An 18635-nucleotide genomic window follows, 5' to 3' on the forward strand; every position below is an offset into this window, starting at 1 on the left:
GTTAAGGAAATTTTTAAGTATGTTTACCACTTTTTATTCTGAAGCATTATAACAAAATCAATCAAAACACAGAGCCATCTGTGATAAGTGCCCTGATGCACTCTTGTCAAATAGAGAGAAAGATTTGTATTTATATAGCACCTTTCACAATTCAGGTTGTCCCAAAGCACTTTACAGCCAAGGAAGCACTTTTTGAAGTGCAGTTACTGATGTAGAAAACACAGCAGCCAGTTTGGGCACAGCAAGCTCCCACAAACAGCAATGTGTTAATGGCCAGATAATCTGTTTTTAGGTGTTGGTTGAAGGATAAATATTGGCTCCAGGACACCACAGAAAATTCCCCTGCTCTTCTTCGAAATCATGCAATGCGATCTATTTACATCCACCTGAGAGCAGACGGGGCCTCGGTTTAACATCTCATCCGAAAGACGGCACCACCGACAGTGCAGCACTCCCTCAGCACTGCACTGGGAGTGTCAGTCTGGATTCTGTGCTCCAGTCTCTGGAGTGGGACTCAAACCCACCACCTTCTAGCTCAGAGGGGAGGGTGTTACCCACGGAGTCACTTACACAATCGTGAGCAACTACAGATAAAAATAAAAGCAGCGAATTAACCAACAATTTCACCTCTGCCCTGTGTGCTTCTCAAACTTGCAGAACGGGTTGACATCCAATCGCACGCTATAGGTTTAAATACGGAGGTGTGGTAAATGTATAAAAGATGCCAGCGCACTTACAGGAAACGTCTGCAACAGTACAGAGCAGTCAGGAACTCGCCGATCTAAAATAGGACGTTGTGTTACTCCAGCTTTCTAGACATGGCAAGCATTTTCTTCATTGTCTTTCTGATTCCCGCTGGTGAGTTAAGTTGATCCAATCTGCCCGAATTCCTTTTTTTTGATCGTACCACTGCACAGAAAGTCTAACTTTGTCGCTTTATTCACAGCTAGTGCCATCAACACCATGGACCTGATCATTTTCACAAAAGAGGTGCAAGGTAATTGCGAGCAATCGTGACTTTAACAAATAAACCTATTTTAAGAGCAAAGCGATGAGTTGAATCGGGACAGACTCGCTGCAGGTTAGGAGGGGGTGAAATTGGTCCACACCAGTAGTGTGCAACATGCTGGTTGGGATATGGGCTTCGCTGACAAGGCTGGCATTTATTGCCTGTCCCTAGTTGCCCTTGAGAAGGTGGTGGTGAGCCGCCTTCTTGAACCGCTGCAGTCCGTGTGGTGAAGGTGCTCCCACAGTGCTGTTAAAGGAAAGACTTGCATTTCTATAGCACCTTTCACGACCACCAGACGTCCCAAAGTGCTTTACAGCCAATGAAGTACTTTTGAAGCGTAGTCACTGTTGTCATGTTGGAAATTTGGCAGCCAATGTGTGCACAGCAAGCTCCCACCAACAGCAATGAGATAATGACCAGATAATCTGTTTTTGTTATATTGATTGAGGGATAAATATTGACCAGGACACCGGGGAGAACTCCCCTGCTCTTCTTCAAAATAGTGCCATGGGATCTTTTAGGTCCACCTGAGAGAGGTTTTAACATCTCATCTGAAAGATGGCACCTCCGACAGTGCAGCACTCCCTCAGCACTGCACTGGGAGAGTCAGCCTAGATTATGTGCTCAGTTATCTGGGACTATGAACCCACACCCTTCTGACTCAGAGGCAAGAGTGCTACCCACTGAGCCACAGGCTGACATTTTTAGGGAGGTAGTTCCTGGATTTTGACCCAGTGACAATGAAGGAATGGCCAATATATGTCCAAAGTCGGGATGGGAACTTGGAGGTGGTGGTGTTCCCACACGCCTGCTGCCCTTGTCCTTCTAGGTGGTGGAGGTTGCGGGTTCGGGAGGTGCTGCCGAAGAAAGATCTGATACAGAGTTACACAGGAAGTAATTTGAATCTGTAATTACCCACCGGACGGTATCAATTGATATGACCAGCAGAGCGCCCATCTTGCTCACTGTGCGGTCCTCCAGCTCCGAGTCAGACAGTCGCGGGTTCAAGCGGCAGGCTGCACTCAATTCAGATAAAGCTCTTTGGAGCCACCGCGTGGGAGTTGGCCGTGTGGATTCAAATCCGTTCATATTCCAACTGCCAGACTTTGAAACCTGCACTTCCCTGCAAACTGCGCCAAATTAAAGCAAACTAAAATAAAGCCAGGAGGTTTGTGATGTGGTCATATTTAGCGCTGGGAGAATATTCACAGCTCTCCGTGCCTGGCAGTGGGCAAGAGCTTTCACCCCATTGAGCGAATGCTGGGCAATGCAGAGAATCGAATTTCTAAAAAAAGTGAAGCATTAGGTAGAATTGGCTTCTGGAACTACAACACCAATTCTAGATATAGCCCAGAAATCGCCGTTTCAATATTGCTCAATGGGCTATTTTGAGGCAGGGATTAGCCCACTTCTGCCTCTGTTAAGCATCATTGCTTTGTCAAATTTACCAACCCTAAATGCGAGTCTGTAGACTTAAACACAATTGAAGGTCTTCACTGCTGTAGAATATATCCTGGATTATCTCTTAAATTATGGTCCATGGATATCAATGTTTGGATCTGAACTCGCATTTGCAGATATCCCATGTCTCACTCTAACAATCTGTTCGTATTCACAGAGTGTGTAACTGCAGCCCAGTTGGAAGCGTGGAAGGCGTGTTCCATATCAACTTCCGCAAGTAAATATTTTTAAGTGTTCTGCTTTGTTCGTCTCATAGTTGTAGGTTAGTCTCAGTTGAGGAACTGCTGCAAGAGTGAGATCGGGAGCGCTCTTGATTCAGCAGAACCACTCACAATGGCCACAGAGGAGGGATACGGGGTCGCATAACTCTTTGGGACCCGACATTAAACGGAGCCCAGGATAATGAGATGAAAATTTGTCCTGCCGCCTGACCGTGAGATTCTCCGCTGGAATCAGACTCAATCCCATTTTTTAAAAATCCGCCAGTCAACTAGCACTGCTAAACCAACTAGCGTGAACAGTGCAGATGGTGAGACTAGGGCAGTCAGAATGATGTTCAGCTGAGATACCTTGTTGTGAGGGGATGGGACCCTCCTGTGAAGGTTAAGGTAATGTAACTTGACTGCTGCATTACTTTGAGATCTGGAACAGGGTTTTTTCGAAACGGATAGTCACCAGATAGCAGATACACAGGGTATCACAATTGTGTGGGGTAGAACGAATGGACCGAAGGGTCTGTTCCTGTCCGTCATCGTTCGTATGTTACGTCGCATGTTAAACTACATCCTATGACGAAGAGAATTGGACAAAACTGATCACTTAAACCAACTGTTCGATTTCCAATCAAATGCCAGCATGTATCGCTATATTAAATAGATGGTAAATAACTGCGCATTAAAAATCAGCTTTATGATAGTAATGGATGAAATAATGAACTAGAGAAAGGGGAAACTGGGGTCACATTGCTAACATCAAACTGACACCACACTAAAGGGGAAACTGGGGTCACATTGCTAACATCAAACTGACACCACACTAAAGGAAACTGGGGTCACATTGTCAACATCAAACTGACCCCACACTAAAGTGGAAACTGGGGTCACATTGTTAACTTCAAACTGACCCCACACTAAAGGGGAAACTGGGGTCACATTGTTAACATCAAACTGACCCCACACTAAAGGGGAAACTGGGGTCACATTGTTAACATCAAACTGACCCCACACTAAAGGGGAAACTGGGGTCACATTGTTAACATCAAACTGACCCCACACTAAAGGGGAAACTGGGGTCACATTGTTAACATCAAACTGACCCCACATTAAAGGAGAAACTGGGGTCACATTGTTAACATCAAACTGACCCCACACTAATGAGGAAACTGGGGTCACATTGTTAACTTCAAACTGACCCCACACTAAAGGGGAAACTGGGGTCACATTGTTAACATCAAACTGACCCCACACTAAAGGGGAAACTGGGGTCACATTGTTAACATCAAACTGACCCCACACTAAAGGGGAAACTGGGGTCACAATGTTAACATCAAACTGACCCCACACTAAAGGGGAAACTGGGGTCACATTGTTAACATCAAACTGACCCCACACTAAAGGGGAAACTAGGGTCACATTGTTAACATCAAACTTACCCCACACTAAAGGAGAAACTGGGGTCACATTGTTAACATCAAAGTGACCCCACACTAAAGGGGAAACTGGGGTCACATTGTTAACATCAAAGTGACCCCACACTAAAGGGGAAACTGGGGTCATATTGTTAACATCAAACTGACCCCACACTAAAGGAGAAACTGGGGTCACATTGTTAACATCAAAGTGACCCCACACTAAAGGGGAAACTGGGGTCACATTGTTAACATCAAAGTGACCCCACACTAAAGGGGAAACTGGGGTCACATTGTTAACATCAAAGTGACCCCACACTAAAGGGGAAACTGGGGTCACATTGTTAACATCAAAGTGACCCCACACTAAAGGGGAAACTGGGGTCACATTGTTAACATCAAAGTGACCCCACACTAAAGGGGAAACTGGGGTCACATTGTTAACATCAAACTGACCCCACACTAAAGGGGAAACTAGGGTCACATTGTTAACATCAAACTGACCCCACACTAAAGGAGAAACAGGGGTCACATTGTTAACATCAAAGTGACCCCACACTAAAGGGGAAACTGGGGTCACATTGTTAACATCAAAGTGACCCCACACTAAAGGGGAAACTGGGGTCACATTGTTAACATCAAACTGACCCCACACTAAAGGGGAAACTGGGGTCACATTGTTAACATCAAAGTGACCCCACACTAAAGGGGAAACTGGGGTCACATTGTTAACATCAAAGTGACCCCACACTAAAGGGGAAACTGGGGTCACATTGTTAACATCAAAGTGACCCCACACTAAAGGGGAAACTGGGGTCACATTGTTAACATCAAACTGACCCCACACTAAAGCGGAAACTGGGGTCACATTGTTAACATCAAACTGACCCCACACTAAAGGGGAAACTAGGGTCACATTGTTAACATCAAACTGACCCAACACTAAAGGGGAAACTAGGGTCACATTGTTAACATCAAACTGACCCCACACTAAAGGAGAAACTGGGGTCACATTGTTAACATCAAAGTGACCCCACACTAAAGGGGAAACTGGGGTCACATTGTTAACATCAAACTGACCCCACACTAAAGGAGAAACTGGGGTCACATTGTTAACATCAAACTGACCCCACACTAAAGGGGAAACTGGGGTCACATTGTTAACATCAAACTGACCCCAAACTAAAGGAGAAACTGGGGTCACATTGTTAACATCAAACTGACCCCACACTAAAGGAGAAACTGGGGTCACATTGTTAACATCAAACTGACCCCACACTAAAGGAGAAACTGGGGTCACATTGTTAACATCAAACTGACCCGACACTAAAGGAGAAATTGGGGTCACATTGTTAACATCAAACTGACCCCACACTAAAGTGGAAACTGGGGTCACATTGTTAACATCAAACTGACCCCACACTAAAGTGGAAACTGGGGTCACATTGTTAACATCAAACTGACCCCACACTAATGGGGAAACTGGGGTCACATTGTTAACATCAAACTGACCCCACACTAAAGGGGAAACTGGGGTCACATTGTTAACATCAAACTGACCCCACACTAAAGTGGAAATTGGGGTCACATTGTTAACATCAAACTGACCCCACACTAAAGTGGAAACTGGGGTCACATTGTTAACATCAATCTGACCCTACACTAAAGGGGAAACTGGGGTCACATTGTTCACATCAAACTGACCCCACACTAAAGTGGAAACTGGGGTCACATTGTTAACATCAAACTGACCCCACACTAAAGGGGAAACTAGGGTCACATTGTTAGCATCAAACTGACCCCACACTAATGAGGAAACTGAGGTCACATTGTTAACATCAAACTGACCCCACACTAAAGGGGAAACTGAGGTCACATTGTTAACATCAAACTGACCCCACACTAAAGTGGAAACTGGGGTCACATTGTTAACATCAAACTGACCCCACACTAAAGGGGAAACTGGGGTCACATTGTTAGCATCAAACTGACCCCACACTAAAGGGGAAACTGGGGTCACATTGTTAACATCAAACTGACCCGACACTAAAGGAGAAACTGTGGTCACATTGTTAACATCAAACTGACCCCACACTAAAGGGGAAACTGGGGTCACATTGTTAACATCAAACTGACCCCACACTAAAGGGGAAACTAGGGTCACATTGTTAACATCAAACTGACCCCACACTAATGAGGAAACTGAGGTCACATTGTCAACATCAAACTGACCCCACACTAAAGGGGAAACTAGGGTCACATTGTTAACATCAAACTGACCCCACACTAAAGAGGAAACTGAGGTCACATTGTTAACATCAAACTGACCCCACACTAAAGGGGAAACTAGGGTCACATTGTTAGCATCAAACTGACCCCACACTAATGAGGAAACTGAGGTCACATTGTTAACATCAAACTGACCCCACACTAAAGGGGAAACTGAGGTCACATTGTTAACATCAAACTGACCCCACACTAAAGAGGAAACTGGGGTCACATTGTTAACATCAAACTGACCCCACACTAAAGGGGAAACTGGGGTCACATTGTTAGCATCAAACTGACCCCACACTAAAGGGGAAACTGGGGTCACATTGTTAACATCAAACTGACCCCACACTAAAGGGGAAACTGGGGTCACATTGTTAACTTCAAACTGACCCGACACTAAAGGAGAAACTGGGGTCACATTGTTAACATCAAACTGACCCCACACTAAAGGGGAAACTGGGGTCACATTGTTAACATCAAACTGACCCCACACTAAAGGGGAAACTGGGGTCACATTGTTAACATCAAACTGACCCCACACTAAAGGAGAAACTGGGGTCACATTGTTAACATCAAACTGACCCCACACTAAAGGGGAAACTAGGGTCACATTGTTAACATCAAACTGACCCCACACTAATGAGGAAACTGAGGTCACATTGTCAACATCAAACTGACCCCACACTAAAGGGGAAACTAGGGTCACATTGTTAACATCAAACTGACCCCACACTAAAGAGGAAACTGAGGTCACATTGTTAACATCAAACTGACCCCACACTAAAGGGGAAACTAGGGTCACATTGTTAACATCAAACTGACCCCACACTAAAGAGGAAACTGAGGTCACATTGTTAACATCAAACTGACCCCACACTAAAGGGGAAACTGGGGTCACATTGTTAACATCAAACTGACCCCACACGAAAGAGGAAACTGAGGTCACATTGTTAACATCAAACTGACCCCACACTAAAGGGGAAACTGGGGTCACATTCTTAACATCAAACTGGCCCCACACTAAAGAGGAAACTGAGGTCACATTGTTAACATCAAACTGACCCCACACTAAAGAGGAAACTGAGGTCACATTGTTAACATCAAACTGACCCCACACTAAAGGGGAAACTGGGGTCACATTGTTAACATCAAACTGACCCCACACTAAAGGGGAAACTGGGGTCACATTGTTAACATCAAACGGACCCCACACTAAAGGGGAAACTGGGGTCACATTGTTAACATCAAACTGACCCCACACTAATGAGGAAACTGGGGTCACATTGTTCACATCAAACTGACCCCACACTAAAGGGGAATCAAGGGTCACATTGTTAACATCAAACTGACCCTACACTAAAGGAGAAACTGGGGTCACATTGTGAACATCAAACTGACCCCTCACTAAAGGGGAAACTGCGGTCACATTGTTAACATCAAACTGACCCCACACTAAAGCGGAAACTGGGGTCACATTGTGAACATCAAACTGACCCCACACTAAAGGGGAAACTGCGGTCACATTGTTAACATCAAACTGACACCACACGAAAGGGGAAACTACGGTCACATTGTTAACATCAAACAGACCCGACACTAAAGGAGAAACTGCGGTCACATTGTTAACATCAAACTGACCCCACACTAAAGGGGAAACTGGGGTCACATTGTGAACATCAAACTGACCCGACACTAAAGGGGAAACTGGGGTCACGTTGTTAACATCAAACTGACCCCACACTAATGAGGAAACTGGGGTCACATTGTTAACATCAAACTGATCCCACACTAAAGGGGAAACTGGGGTCACATTGTTAACATCAAACTGACCCCACACTAAAGGGGAAACTGGGGTCACATTCTTAACATCAAACTGACCCAACACTAAAGGGGAAACTAGGGTCGCATTGTTAACATCAAACTGACCCCACACTAAAGGGGAAACTGGGGTCACATTGTTAACAGCAAACTGACACCACACTAAAGGGGAAACTGAGGTCACATTGTTAACATCAAACTGACCCCACACTGAAGGAGAAACTGGGGTCACATTGTTAACATCAAACTGACCCCACACCAAAAGGGGAAACTGGGGTCACATTGTTAACATCAAACTGACACCACACGAAAGGGGAAACTGGGGTCACATTGTTAACATCAAACTGACCCCACACTAAAGGGGAAACTGGGGTCACATTGTTAACATCAAACTGACCCCAAACTAAAGGGGAAACTGGGGTCACATTGTTAACATCAAACTGACCCCACACTAAAGGGGAAACTGGGGTCACACTGTTAACATCAAACTGACCCCACACTAAATGGGAAACTAGGGTCACATTGTTAACATCAAACTGACCCCACACTAATGAGGAAACTGGGGTCACATTGTTAACATCAAACTGACCCGACACTAAAGGGGAAACTGGGGGCACATTGTTAACATCAAACTGACCCCACACTAAAGGGGAAACTGGGGTCACATTGTTAACATCAAACTGACCCCACACTAAATGGGAAACTAGGGTCACATTGTTAACATCAAACTCACACCACACTAAAGGGGAAACTGGGGTCACATTGTTAACATCAAACTGACCCCACACTAAAGGAGAAACTGGGGTCACATTGTTAACATCAAACTGACCCCACGCTAAATGTGAAACTAGGGTCACATTGTTAACATCAAACTGACCCCACACTAAAGGGGAAACTGGGGTCACATTGTTAACATCAAACTGACCCCACACTAAAGGAGAAACTAGGGTCACATTGTTAACATCAAACTGACCCGACACTAAAGGGGAAACTGGGGTCACATTGTTAACATCAAACTGACCCCACACTAAAGGAGAAACTGGGGTCACATTGTTAACATCAAACTGACCCCACACTAAAGGAGAAACTGGGGTCACATTGTTAACATCAAACTGACCCCACACTAAAGGGGAAACTGGGGTCACATTGTTAACATCAAACTGACCCCACACTAATGGGGAAACTGGGGTCACATTGTTAACATCAAACTGACCCCACACTAATGAGGAAACTGGGGTCACATTGTTAACATCAAACTGACCCCACACTAATGAGGAAACTGGGGTGACATTGATAACATCAAATTGACCCCACACTAAAGGGGAAACTGGGGTCACATTGTTAACATCAAACTGACCCCACACTAAAGGGGAAACTGGGGTCACATTGTTTACATCAAACTGACCCCACACTAATGAGGAAACTGGGGTCACATTGTTAACATCAAACTGACCCCACACTAAAGGGGAAACTGGGGTCACATTGTTAACATCAAACTGACCCCACACTAAATGGGAAACTAGGGTCACATTGTTAACATCAAACTGACCCCACACTAAAGGGGAAACTGGTGTCACATTGTTAACATCAAACTGACCCTACACTAAAGGAGAAACTGGGGTCACATTGTGAACATCAAACTGACCCCTCACTAAAGGGGAAACTGCGGTCACATTGTTAACATCAAACTGACCCCACACTAAAGCGGAAACTGGGGTCACATTGTGAACATCAAACTGACCCCACACTAAAGGGGAAACTGCGGTCACATTGTTAACATCAAACTGACCCCAAACTAAAGGGGAAACTGGGGTCACATTGTTAACATCAAACTGACCCCACACTAATGAGGAAAGTGGGGTCACATTGTTAACATCAAACTGACCCCACACTAAAGGGGAAACTGGGGTCACATTGTTAACATCAAACTGACCCCACACTAAAGGGGAAACTGGGGTCACATTGTTTCCATCAAACTGACCCCACACTAAAGGGGAAACTGGGGTCACATTGTTTCCATCAAACTGACCCCACACTGAAGGGGAATCAAGGGTCACATTGTTAACATCAAACTGACCCCACACTAAAGAGGAAACTGAGGTCACATTGTTAACATCAAACTGACCCCACACTAAAGGAGAAACTGGGGTCACATTGTTAACATCAAACTGACCCCACACTAAAGGGGAAACTGGGGTCACATTGTTAACATCAAACTGACCCCACACTAAAGGGGAAACTGGGGTCACATTGTTAACATCAAACTGGCCCCACACTAAAGGGGAAACTAGGGTCACATTGTTAACATCAAACTGACCCCACACTAATGAGGAAACTGGGGTCACATTGTTAACATCAAACTGACCCCACACTAAAGGCGAAACTGGGGTCACATTGTTAACATCAAACTTACCCCACACTAAAGAGGAACTCGGATCACATTGTTAACATCAAACTGACCCCACACTAAAGGGGAAACTGGGGTCACATTGTTAACATCAAACGGACCCCACACTAAAGGGGAAACTGGGGTCACATTGTTAACATCAAACTGACCCCACACTAATGAGGAAACTGGGGTCACATTGTTCACATCAAACTGACCCCACACTAAAGGGGAATCAAGGGTCACATTGTTAACATCAAACTGACCCTACACTAAAGGAGAAACTGGGGTCACATTGTGAACATCAAACTGACCCCTCACTAAAGGGGAAACTGCGGTCACATTGTTAACATCAAACTGACCCCACACTAAAGCGGAAACTGGGGTCACATTGTGAACATCAAACTGACCCCACACTAAAGGGGAAACTGCGGTCACATTGTTAACATCAAACTGACACCACACGAAAGGGGAAACTGCGGTCACATTGTTAACATCAAACAGACCCGACACTAAAGGAGAAACTGCGGTCACATTGTTAACATCAAACTGACCCCACACTAAAGGGGAAACTGGGGTCACATTGTTAACATCAAACTGACCCGACACTAAAGGGGAAACTGGGGTCACGTTGTTAACATCAAACTGACCCCACACTAATGAGGAAACTGGGGTCACATTGTTAACATCAAACTGACCCCACACTAAAGGGGAAACTGGGGTCACATTGTTAACATCAAACTGACCCCACACTAAAGGGGAAACTGGGGTCACATTCTTAACATCAAACTGACCCAACACTAAAGGGGAAACTAGGGTCGCATTGTTAACATCAAACTGACCCCACACTAAAGGGGAAACTGGGGTCACATTGTTAACAGCAAACTGACACCACACTAAAGGGGAAACTGAGGTCACATTGTTAACATCAAACTGACCCCACACTGAAGGAGAAACTGGGGTCACATTGTTAACATCAAACTGACCCCACACCAAAAGGGGAAACTGGGGTCACATTGTTAACATCAAACTGACACCACACGAAAGGGGAAACTGGGGTCACATTGTTAACATCAAACTGACCCCACACTAAAGGGGAAACTGGGGTCACATTGTTAACATCAAACTGACCCCAAACTAAAGGGGAAACAGGGGTCACATTGTTAACATCAAACTGACCCCACACTAAAGGGGAAACTGGGGTCACACTGTTAACATCAAACTGACCCCACACTAAATGGGAAACTAGGGTCACATTGTTAACATCAAACTGACCCCACACTAATGAGGAAACTGGGGTCACATTGTTAACATCAAACTGACCCGACACTAAAGGGGAAACTGGGGGCACATTGTTAACATCAAACTGACCCCACACTAAAGGGGAAACTGGGGTCACATTGTTAACATCAAACTGACCCCACACTAAATGGGAAACTAGGGTCACATTGTTAACATCAAACGCACACCACACTAAAGGGGAAACTGGGGTCACATTGTTAACATCAAACTGACCCCACACTAAAGGAGAAACTGGGGTCACATTGTTAACATCAAACTGACCCCACGCTAAATGTGAAACTAGGGTCACATTGTTAACATCAAACTGACCCCACACTAAAGGGGAAACTGGGGTCACATTGTTAACATCAAAATGACCCCACACTAAATGGGAAACTAGGATCACATTGTTAACATCAAACTGACACCACACTAAAGGAGAAACTAGGGTCACATTGTTAACATCAAACTGACCCGACACTAAAGGGGAAACTGGGGTCACATTGTTAACATCAAACTGACCCCACACTAAAGGAGAAACTGGGGTCACATTGTTAACATCAAACTGACCCCACACTAAAGGGGAAACTGGGGTCACATTGTTAACATCAAACTGACACCACACTAAAGGAGAAACTAGGGTCACATTGTTAACATCAAACTGACCCGACACTAAAGGGGAAACTGGGGTCACATTGTTAACATCAAACTGACCCCACACTAAAGGAGAAACTGGGGTCACATTGTTAACATCAAACTGACCCCACACTAAAGGAGAAACTGGGGTCACATTGTTAACATCAAACTGACCCCACACTAAAGGGGAAACTGGGGTCTCATTGTTAACATCAAACTGACCCCACACTAATGGGGAAACTGGGGTCACATTGTTAACATCAAACTGACCCCACACTAATGAGGAAACTGGGGTCACATTGTTAACATCAAACTGACCCCACACTAATGAGGAAACTGGGGTGACATTGATAAAATCAAATTGACCCCACACTAAAGGGGAAACTGGGGTCACATTGTTAACATCAAACTGAGCCCACACTAAAGGGGAAACTGGGGTCACATTGTTTACATCAAACTGACCCCACACTAATGAGGAAACTGGGGTCACATTGTTAACATCAAACTGACCCCACACTAAAGGGGAAACTGGGGTCACATTGTTAACATCAAACGGACCCCACACTAAAGGGGAAACTGGGGTCACATTGTTAACATCAAACTGACGCCACACTAATGAGGAAACTGGGGTCACATTGTTCACATCAAACTGACCCCACACTAAAGGGGAATCAAGGGTCACATTGTTAACATCAAACTGACCCTACACTAAAGGAGAAACTGGGGTCACATTGTGAACATCAAACTGACCCCTCACTAAAGGGGAAACTGCGGTCACATTGTTAACATCAAACTGACCCCACACTAAAGCGGAAACTGGGGTCACATTGTGAACATCAAACTGACCCCACACTAAAGGGGAAACTGTGGTCACATTGTTAACATCAAACTGACACCACACGAAAGGGGAAACTGCGGTCACATTGTTAACATCAAACAGACCCGACACTAAAGGAGAAACTGCGGTCACATTGTTAACATCAAACTGACCCCACACTAAAGGGGAAACTGGGGTCACATTGTTAACATCAAACTGACCCGACACTAAAGGGGAAACTGGGGTCACGTTGTTAACATCAAACTGACCCAACACTAATGAGGAAACTGGGGTCACATTGTTAACATCAAACTGACCCCACACTAAAGGGGAAACTGGGGTCACATTGTTAACATCAAACTGACCCCACACTAAAGGGGAAACTGGGGTCACATTCTTAACATCAAACTGACCCAACACTAAAGGGGAAACTAGGGTCGCATTGTTAACATCAAACTGACCCCACACTAAAGGGGAAACTGGGGTCACATTGTTAACAGCAAACTGACACCACACTAAAGGGGAAACTGAGGTCACATTGTTAACATCAAACTGACCCCACACTGAAGGAGAAACTGGGGTCACATTGTTAACATCAAACTGACCCCACACCAAAAGGGGAAACTGGGGTCACATTGTTAACATCAAACTGACACCACACGAAAGGGGAAACTGGGGTCACATTGTTAACATCAAACTGACCCCACACTAAAGGGGAAACTGGGGTCACATTGTTAACATCAAACTGACCCCAAACTAAAGGGGAAACTGGGGTCACACTGTTAACATCAAACTGACCCCACACTAAATGGGAAACTAGGGTCACATTGTTAACATCAAACTGACCCCACACTAATGAGGAAACTGGGGTCACATTCTTAACATCAAACTGACCCGACACTAAATGGGAAACTGGGGGCACATTGTTAACATCAAACTGACCCCACACTAAAGGGGAAACTGGGGTCACATTGTTAACATCAAAATGACCCCACACTAAATGGGAAACTAGGGTCACATTGTTAACATCAAACTCACACCACTCTAAAGGGGAAACTGGGGTCACATTGTTAACATCAAACTGACACCACACTAAAGGAGAAACTAGGGTCACATTGTTAACATCAAACTGACCCGACACTAAAGGGGAAACTGGGGTCACATTGTTAACATCAAACTGACCCCACACTAAAGGAGAAACTGGGGTCACATTGTTAACATCAAACTGACCCCACACTAAAGGAGAAACTGGGGTCACATTGTTAACATCAAACTGACCCCACACTAAAGGGGAAACTGGGGTCACATTGTTAACATCAAACTGACCCCACACTAATGGGGAAACTGGGGTCACATTGTTAACATCAAACTGACCCCACACTAATGAGGAAACTGGGGTCACATTGTTAACATCAAACTGACCCCACACTAATGAGGAAACTGGGGTGACATTGATAACATCAAATTGACCCCACACTAAAGGGGAAACTGGGGTCACATTGTTAACATCAAACTGACCCCACACTAAAGGGGAAACTGGGGTCACATTGTTTACATCAAACTGACCCCACACTAATGAGGAAACTGGGGTCACATTGTTAACATCAAACTGACCCCACACTAAAGGGGAAACTGGGGTCACATTGTTAACATCAAACTGACCCCACACTAAATGGGAAACTAGGGTCACATTGTTAACATCAAACTGACCCCACACTAAAGGGGAAACTGGTGTCACATTGTTAACATCAAACTGACCCGACACTAAAGGAGAAACTGGGGTCACATTGTTAACATCAAACTGACCCCACACTAAAGGGGAAACTGGGGTCACATTGTTAACATCAAACTGACCCCACACTAAAGGGGAAACTGGGTTCACATTGTTAACATCAAACTGACCCCACACTAATGAGGAAACTGGTGTCACATTGTTAACATCAAACTGAACCCACACTAAAGGGGAAACTAGGGTCACATTGTTAACATCAAACTGACCCCACACTAAAGGGGAATCAAGGGTCACATTGTTAACATCAAACTGACCCTACACTAAAGGAGAAACTGGGGTCACATTGTGAACATCAAACTGACCCCTCACTAAAGGGGAAACTGCGGTCACATTGTTAACATCAAACTGACCCCACACTAAAGCGGAAACTGGGGTCACATTGTGAACATCAAACTGACCCCACACTAAAGGGGAAACTGCGGTCACATTGTTAACATCAAACTGACACCACACGAAAGGGGAAACTGCGGTCACATTGTTAACATCAAACTGACCCCACACTAAACGGGAAACTGGGGTCACATTGTTAACATCAAACTGACCCCACACTAAAGGGGAAACTGGGGTCACATTGTTAACATCAAACTGACCCCACACTAAAGGGGAAACTGGGGTCACATTGTTAACATCAAACTGACCCCACACTAAAGGGGAAGCTGGGGTCACATTGTTAACATCAAACTGACCCCACACTAAATGGGAAACTACGGTCACATTGTTAACATCAAACTGACACCACACTAAAGGGGAAACTGGGGTCACATTGTTAACATCAAACTGACCCGACACTAAAGGAGAAACTGCGGTCACATTGTTAACATCAAACTGACCCCACACTAAAGGGGAAACTGGGGTCACATTGTTAACATCAAACTGACCCGACACTAAAGGGGAAACTGGGGTCACGTTGTTAACATCAAACTGACCCCACACGAATGAGGAAACTGGGGTCACATTGTTAACATCAAACTGAACCCACACTAAAGGGGAAACTGGGGTCACATTGTTAACATCAAACTGATCCCACACTAAAGGGGAAACTGGGGTCACATTGTTAACATCAACCTGACACCACACTAAAGGGGAAACTGGGATCACATTGTTAACATCAAACTGACCCCACACTAATGAGGAAACTGGGGTCACATTGTGAACATCAAACTGACCCCACAGTAAAGGGGAAACTGGGGTCACATTGTTAACATCAAACTGACCCCATACTAAAGGGGAAACTGGGGTCACATTGTTAACATCAAACTGACCCAACACTAAAGGGGAAACTGGGGTCACATTGTGAACATCAAACTGACCCCACACTAAAGGGGAAACTCGGGTCACATTGTTAACATCAAACTGACCCCACAGTAAAGGAGAAACTGGGGTCACATTGTTAACATCAAACTGACCCCACACTAAAGGGGAAACTGGGGTCACACTGTTAACATCAAACTGACCACACACTAAAGGGGAAACTGGGGTCACATTGTTAACATCAAACTGACCCAACACAAAAGGGGAAACTGGGGTCATATGTTTAACATCAAACTGACCCCACACTAAAGGAGAAACTGGGGTCACATTGTTAACATCAAACTGACCCCACACTAAAGGGGAAACTTGGGTCACATTGTTAACATCAAACTGACCCCACACTAAACGGGAAACTGGGGTCACATTGTTAACATCAAACTGACCCCACACTAATGAGGAAACTGGGGTCACATTGTTAACATCAAACTGACCCCACACTAAAGGGGAAACTGGGGTCACATTGTTAACATCAAACTGACCCCACACTAAAGGGGAAACTGGGGTCACATTGTTAACATCAAACTGACCCCACACTGAAGGGGAAACTGTGGTCACATTGTTAACATCAAACTGACCCCACACTAAAGGGGAAACTGGGGTCACATTGTTAACATCAAACTCACCCCACACTAAAGGAGAAACTGGGGTCACATTGTTAACATCAAACTGACACCACACTAAAGGGGAAACTGGGGTCACATTGTTAACATCAAACTGACCCCACACTAAAGGAGAAACTGGGGTCACATTGTTAACATCAAATTGACCCCACACTAAAGGGGAAACTGGGGTCTCATTGTTAACATCAAACTGACCCCATACTAAAGGGGAAACTGGGGTCAAATTGTTAACATCAAACTGACCCAACACTAAAGGGGAAGCTAGGGTCACATTGTTAACATCAAACTGATCCCACACTAAAGGGGAAACTGGGGTCACATTGTTAACATCAACCTGACACCACACTAAAGGGGAAACTGGTGTCACATTGTTAACCTCAAACTGACCCCACACTAAAGGAGAAACTGGGGTCACATTGTTAACCTCAGACTGACCCCACACTAAAGGAGAAACTGGGGTCACATTGTTAACATCAAACTGACCCAACACTAAAGGGGAAACTGGGGTCACATTCTTAACATCAAACTGACCCCACACTAAAGAGGAAACTGGGGTCACATTGTTAACATCAAACTGACCCAACACTAAAGGAGAAACTGGGGTCACATTCTTAACATCAAACTGACCCCACACTAAAGGAGAAACTGGGGTCACATTGTTATCATCAAACTGACCCCGCACTAAAGGGGAAACTGGGGTCACATTGTTATCATCAAACTGAACCCACACTAAAGGAGAAACTGGGGTCACATTGTTAACATCAAACTGACCCCATACTAAAGGGGAAACTGGGGTCACATTGTTAACATCAAACTGACCCCACACTAAAGGGGAAGCTAGGGTCACATTGTTAACATCAAACTGATCCCACACTAAAGGGGAAACTGGGGTCACATTGTTAACATCAACCTGACACCACACTAAAGGGGAAACTGGGATCACATTGTTAACATCAAACTGACCCCACACTAATGAGGAAACTGGGGTCACATTGTGAACATCAAACTGACCCCACAGTAAAGGGGAAACTGGGGTGACATTGTTAACATCAAACTGACCCCATACTAAAGGGGAAACTGGGGTCACATTGTTAACATCAAACTGACCCAACACTAAAGGGGAAACTGGGGTCACATTGTGAACATCAAACTGACCCCACACTAAAGGGGAAACTCGGGTCACATTGTTAACATCAAACTGACCCCACAGTAAAGGAGAAACTGGGGTCACATTGTTAACATCAAACTGACCCCACACTAAAGGGGAAACTGGGGTCACACTGTTAACATCAAACTGACCCCACACTAAAGGGGAAACTGGGGTCACATTGTTAACATCAAACTGACCCAACACTAAAGGGGAAACTGGGGTCATATGTTTAACATCAAACTGACCCCACACTAAAGGAGAAACTGGGGTCACATTGTTAACATCAAACTGACCCCACACTAAAGGGGAAACTGGGGTCACATTGTTAACATCAAACTGACCCCACACTAAAGGGGAAACTGGGGTCACATTGTTGACATCAAACTGACCCCACACTAATGAGGAAACTGGGGTCACATTGTTAACATCAAACTGACCCCACACTAAAGGGGA

The 18635-nt window shown here is 44.8% G+C and overlaps 1 protein-coding gene across 1 annotated transcript in view; it reads left to right on the forward strand.

Annotated features, from left to right (window-relative positions):
- Positions 1 to 720: 720 nt before the first annotated feature.
- LOC147095719 (uncharacterized) overlaps positions 721 to 18635 on the forward strand; it is a 250160-nt gene continuing 232245 nt past the window's right edge. Inside the window, exons 1-3 of the mRNA XM_085974761.1 lie at positions 721 to 858; positions 947 to 997; positions 2628 to 2687. Coding sequence (XP_085830887.1) covers positions 819 to 858; positions 947 to 997; positions 2628 to 2687 — 151 coding nt within the window. The 5' untranslated portion in view covers positions 721 to 818. The remainder of the gene's footprint in view (positions 859 to 946; positions 998 to 2627; positions 2688 to 18635) is intronic.

Source organism: Somniosus microcephalus, unplaced genomic scaffold (genome assembly GCF_052327205.1).
Source record: "Somniosus microcephalus isolate GS21.2 unplaced genomic scaffold, FLI_Smic_1.0 unresolved_chr1, whole genome shotgun sequence".
NCBI lineage: Eukaryota > Metazoa > Chordata > Chondrichthyes > Squaliformes > Somniosidae > Somniosus > Somniosus microcephalus.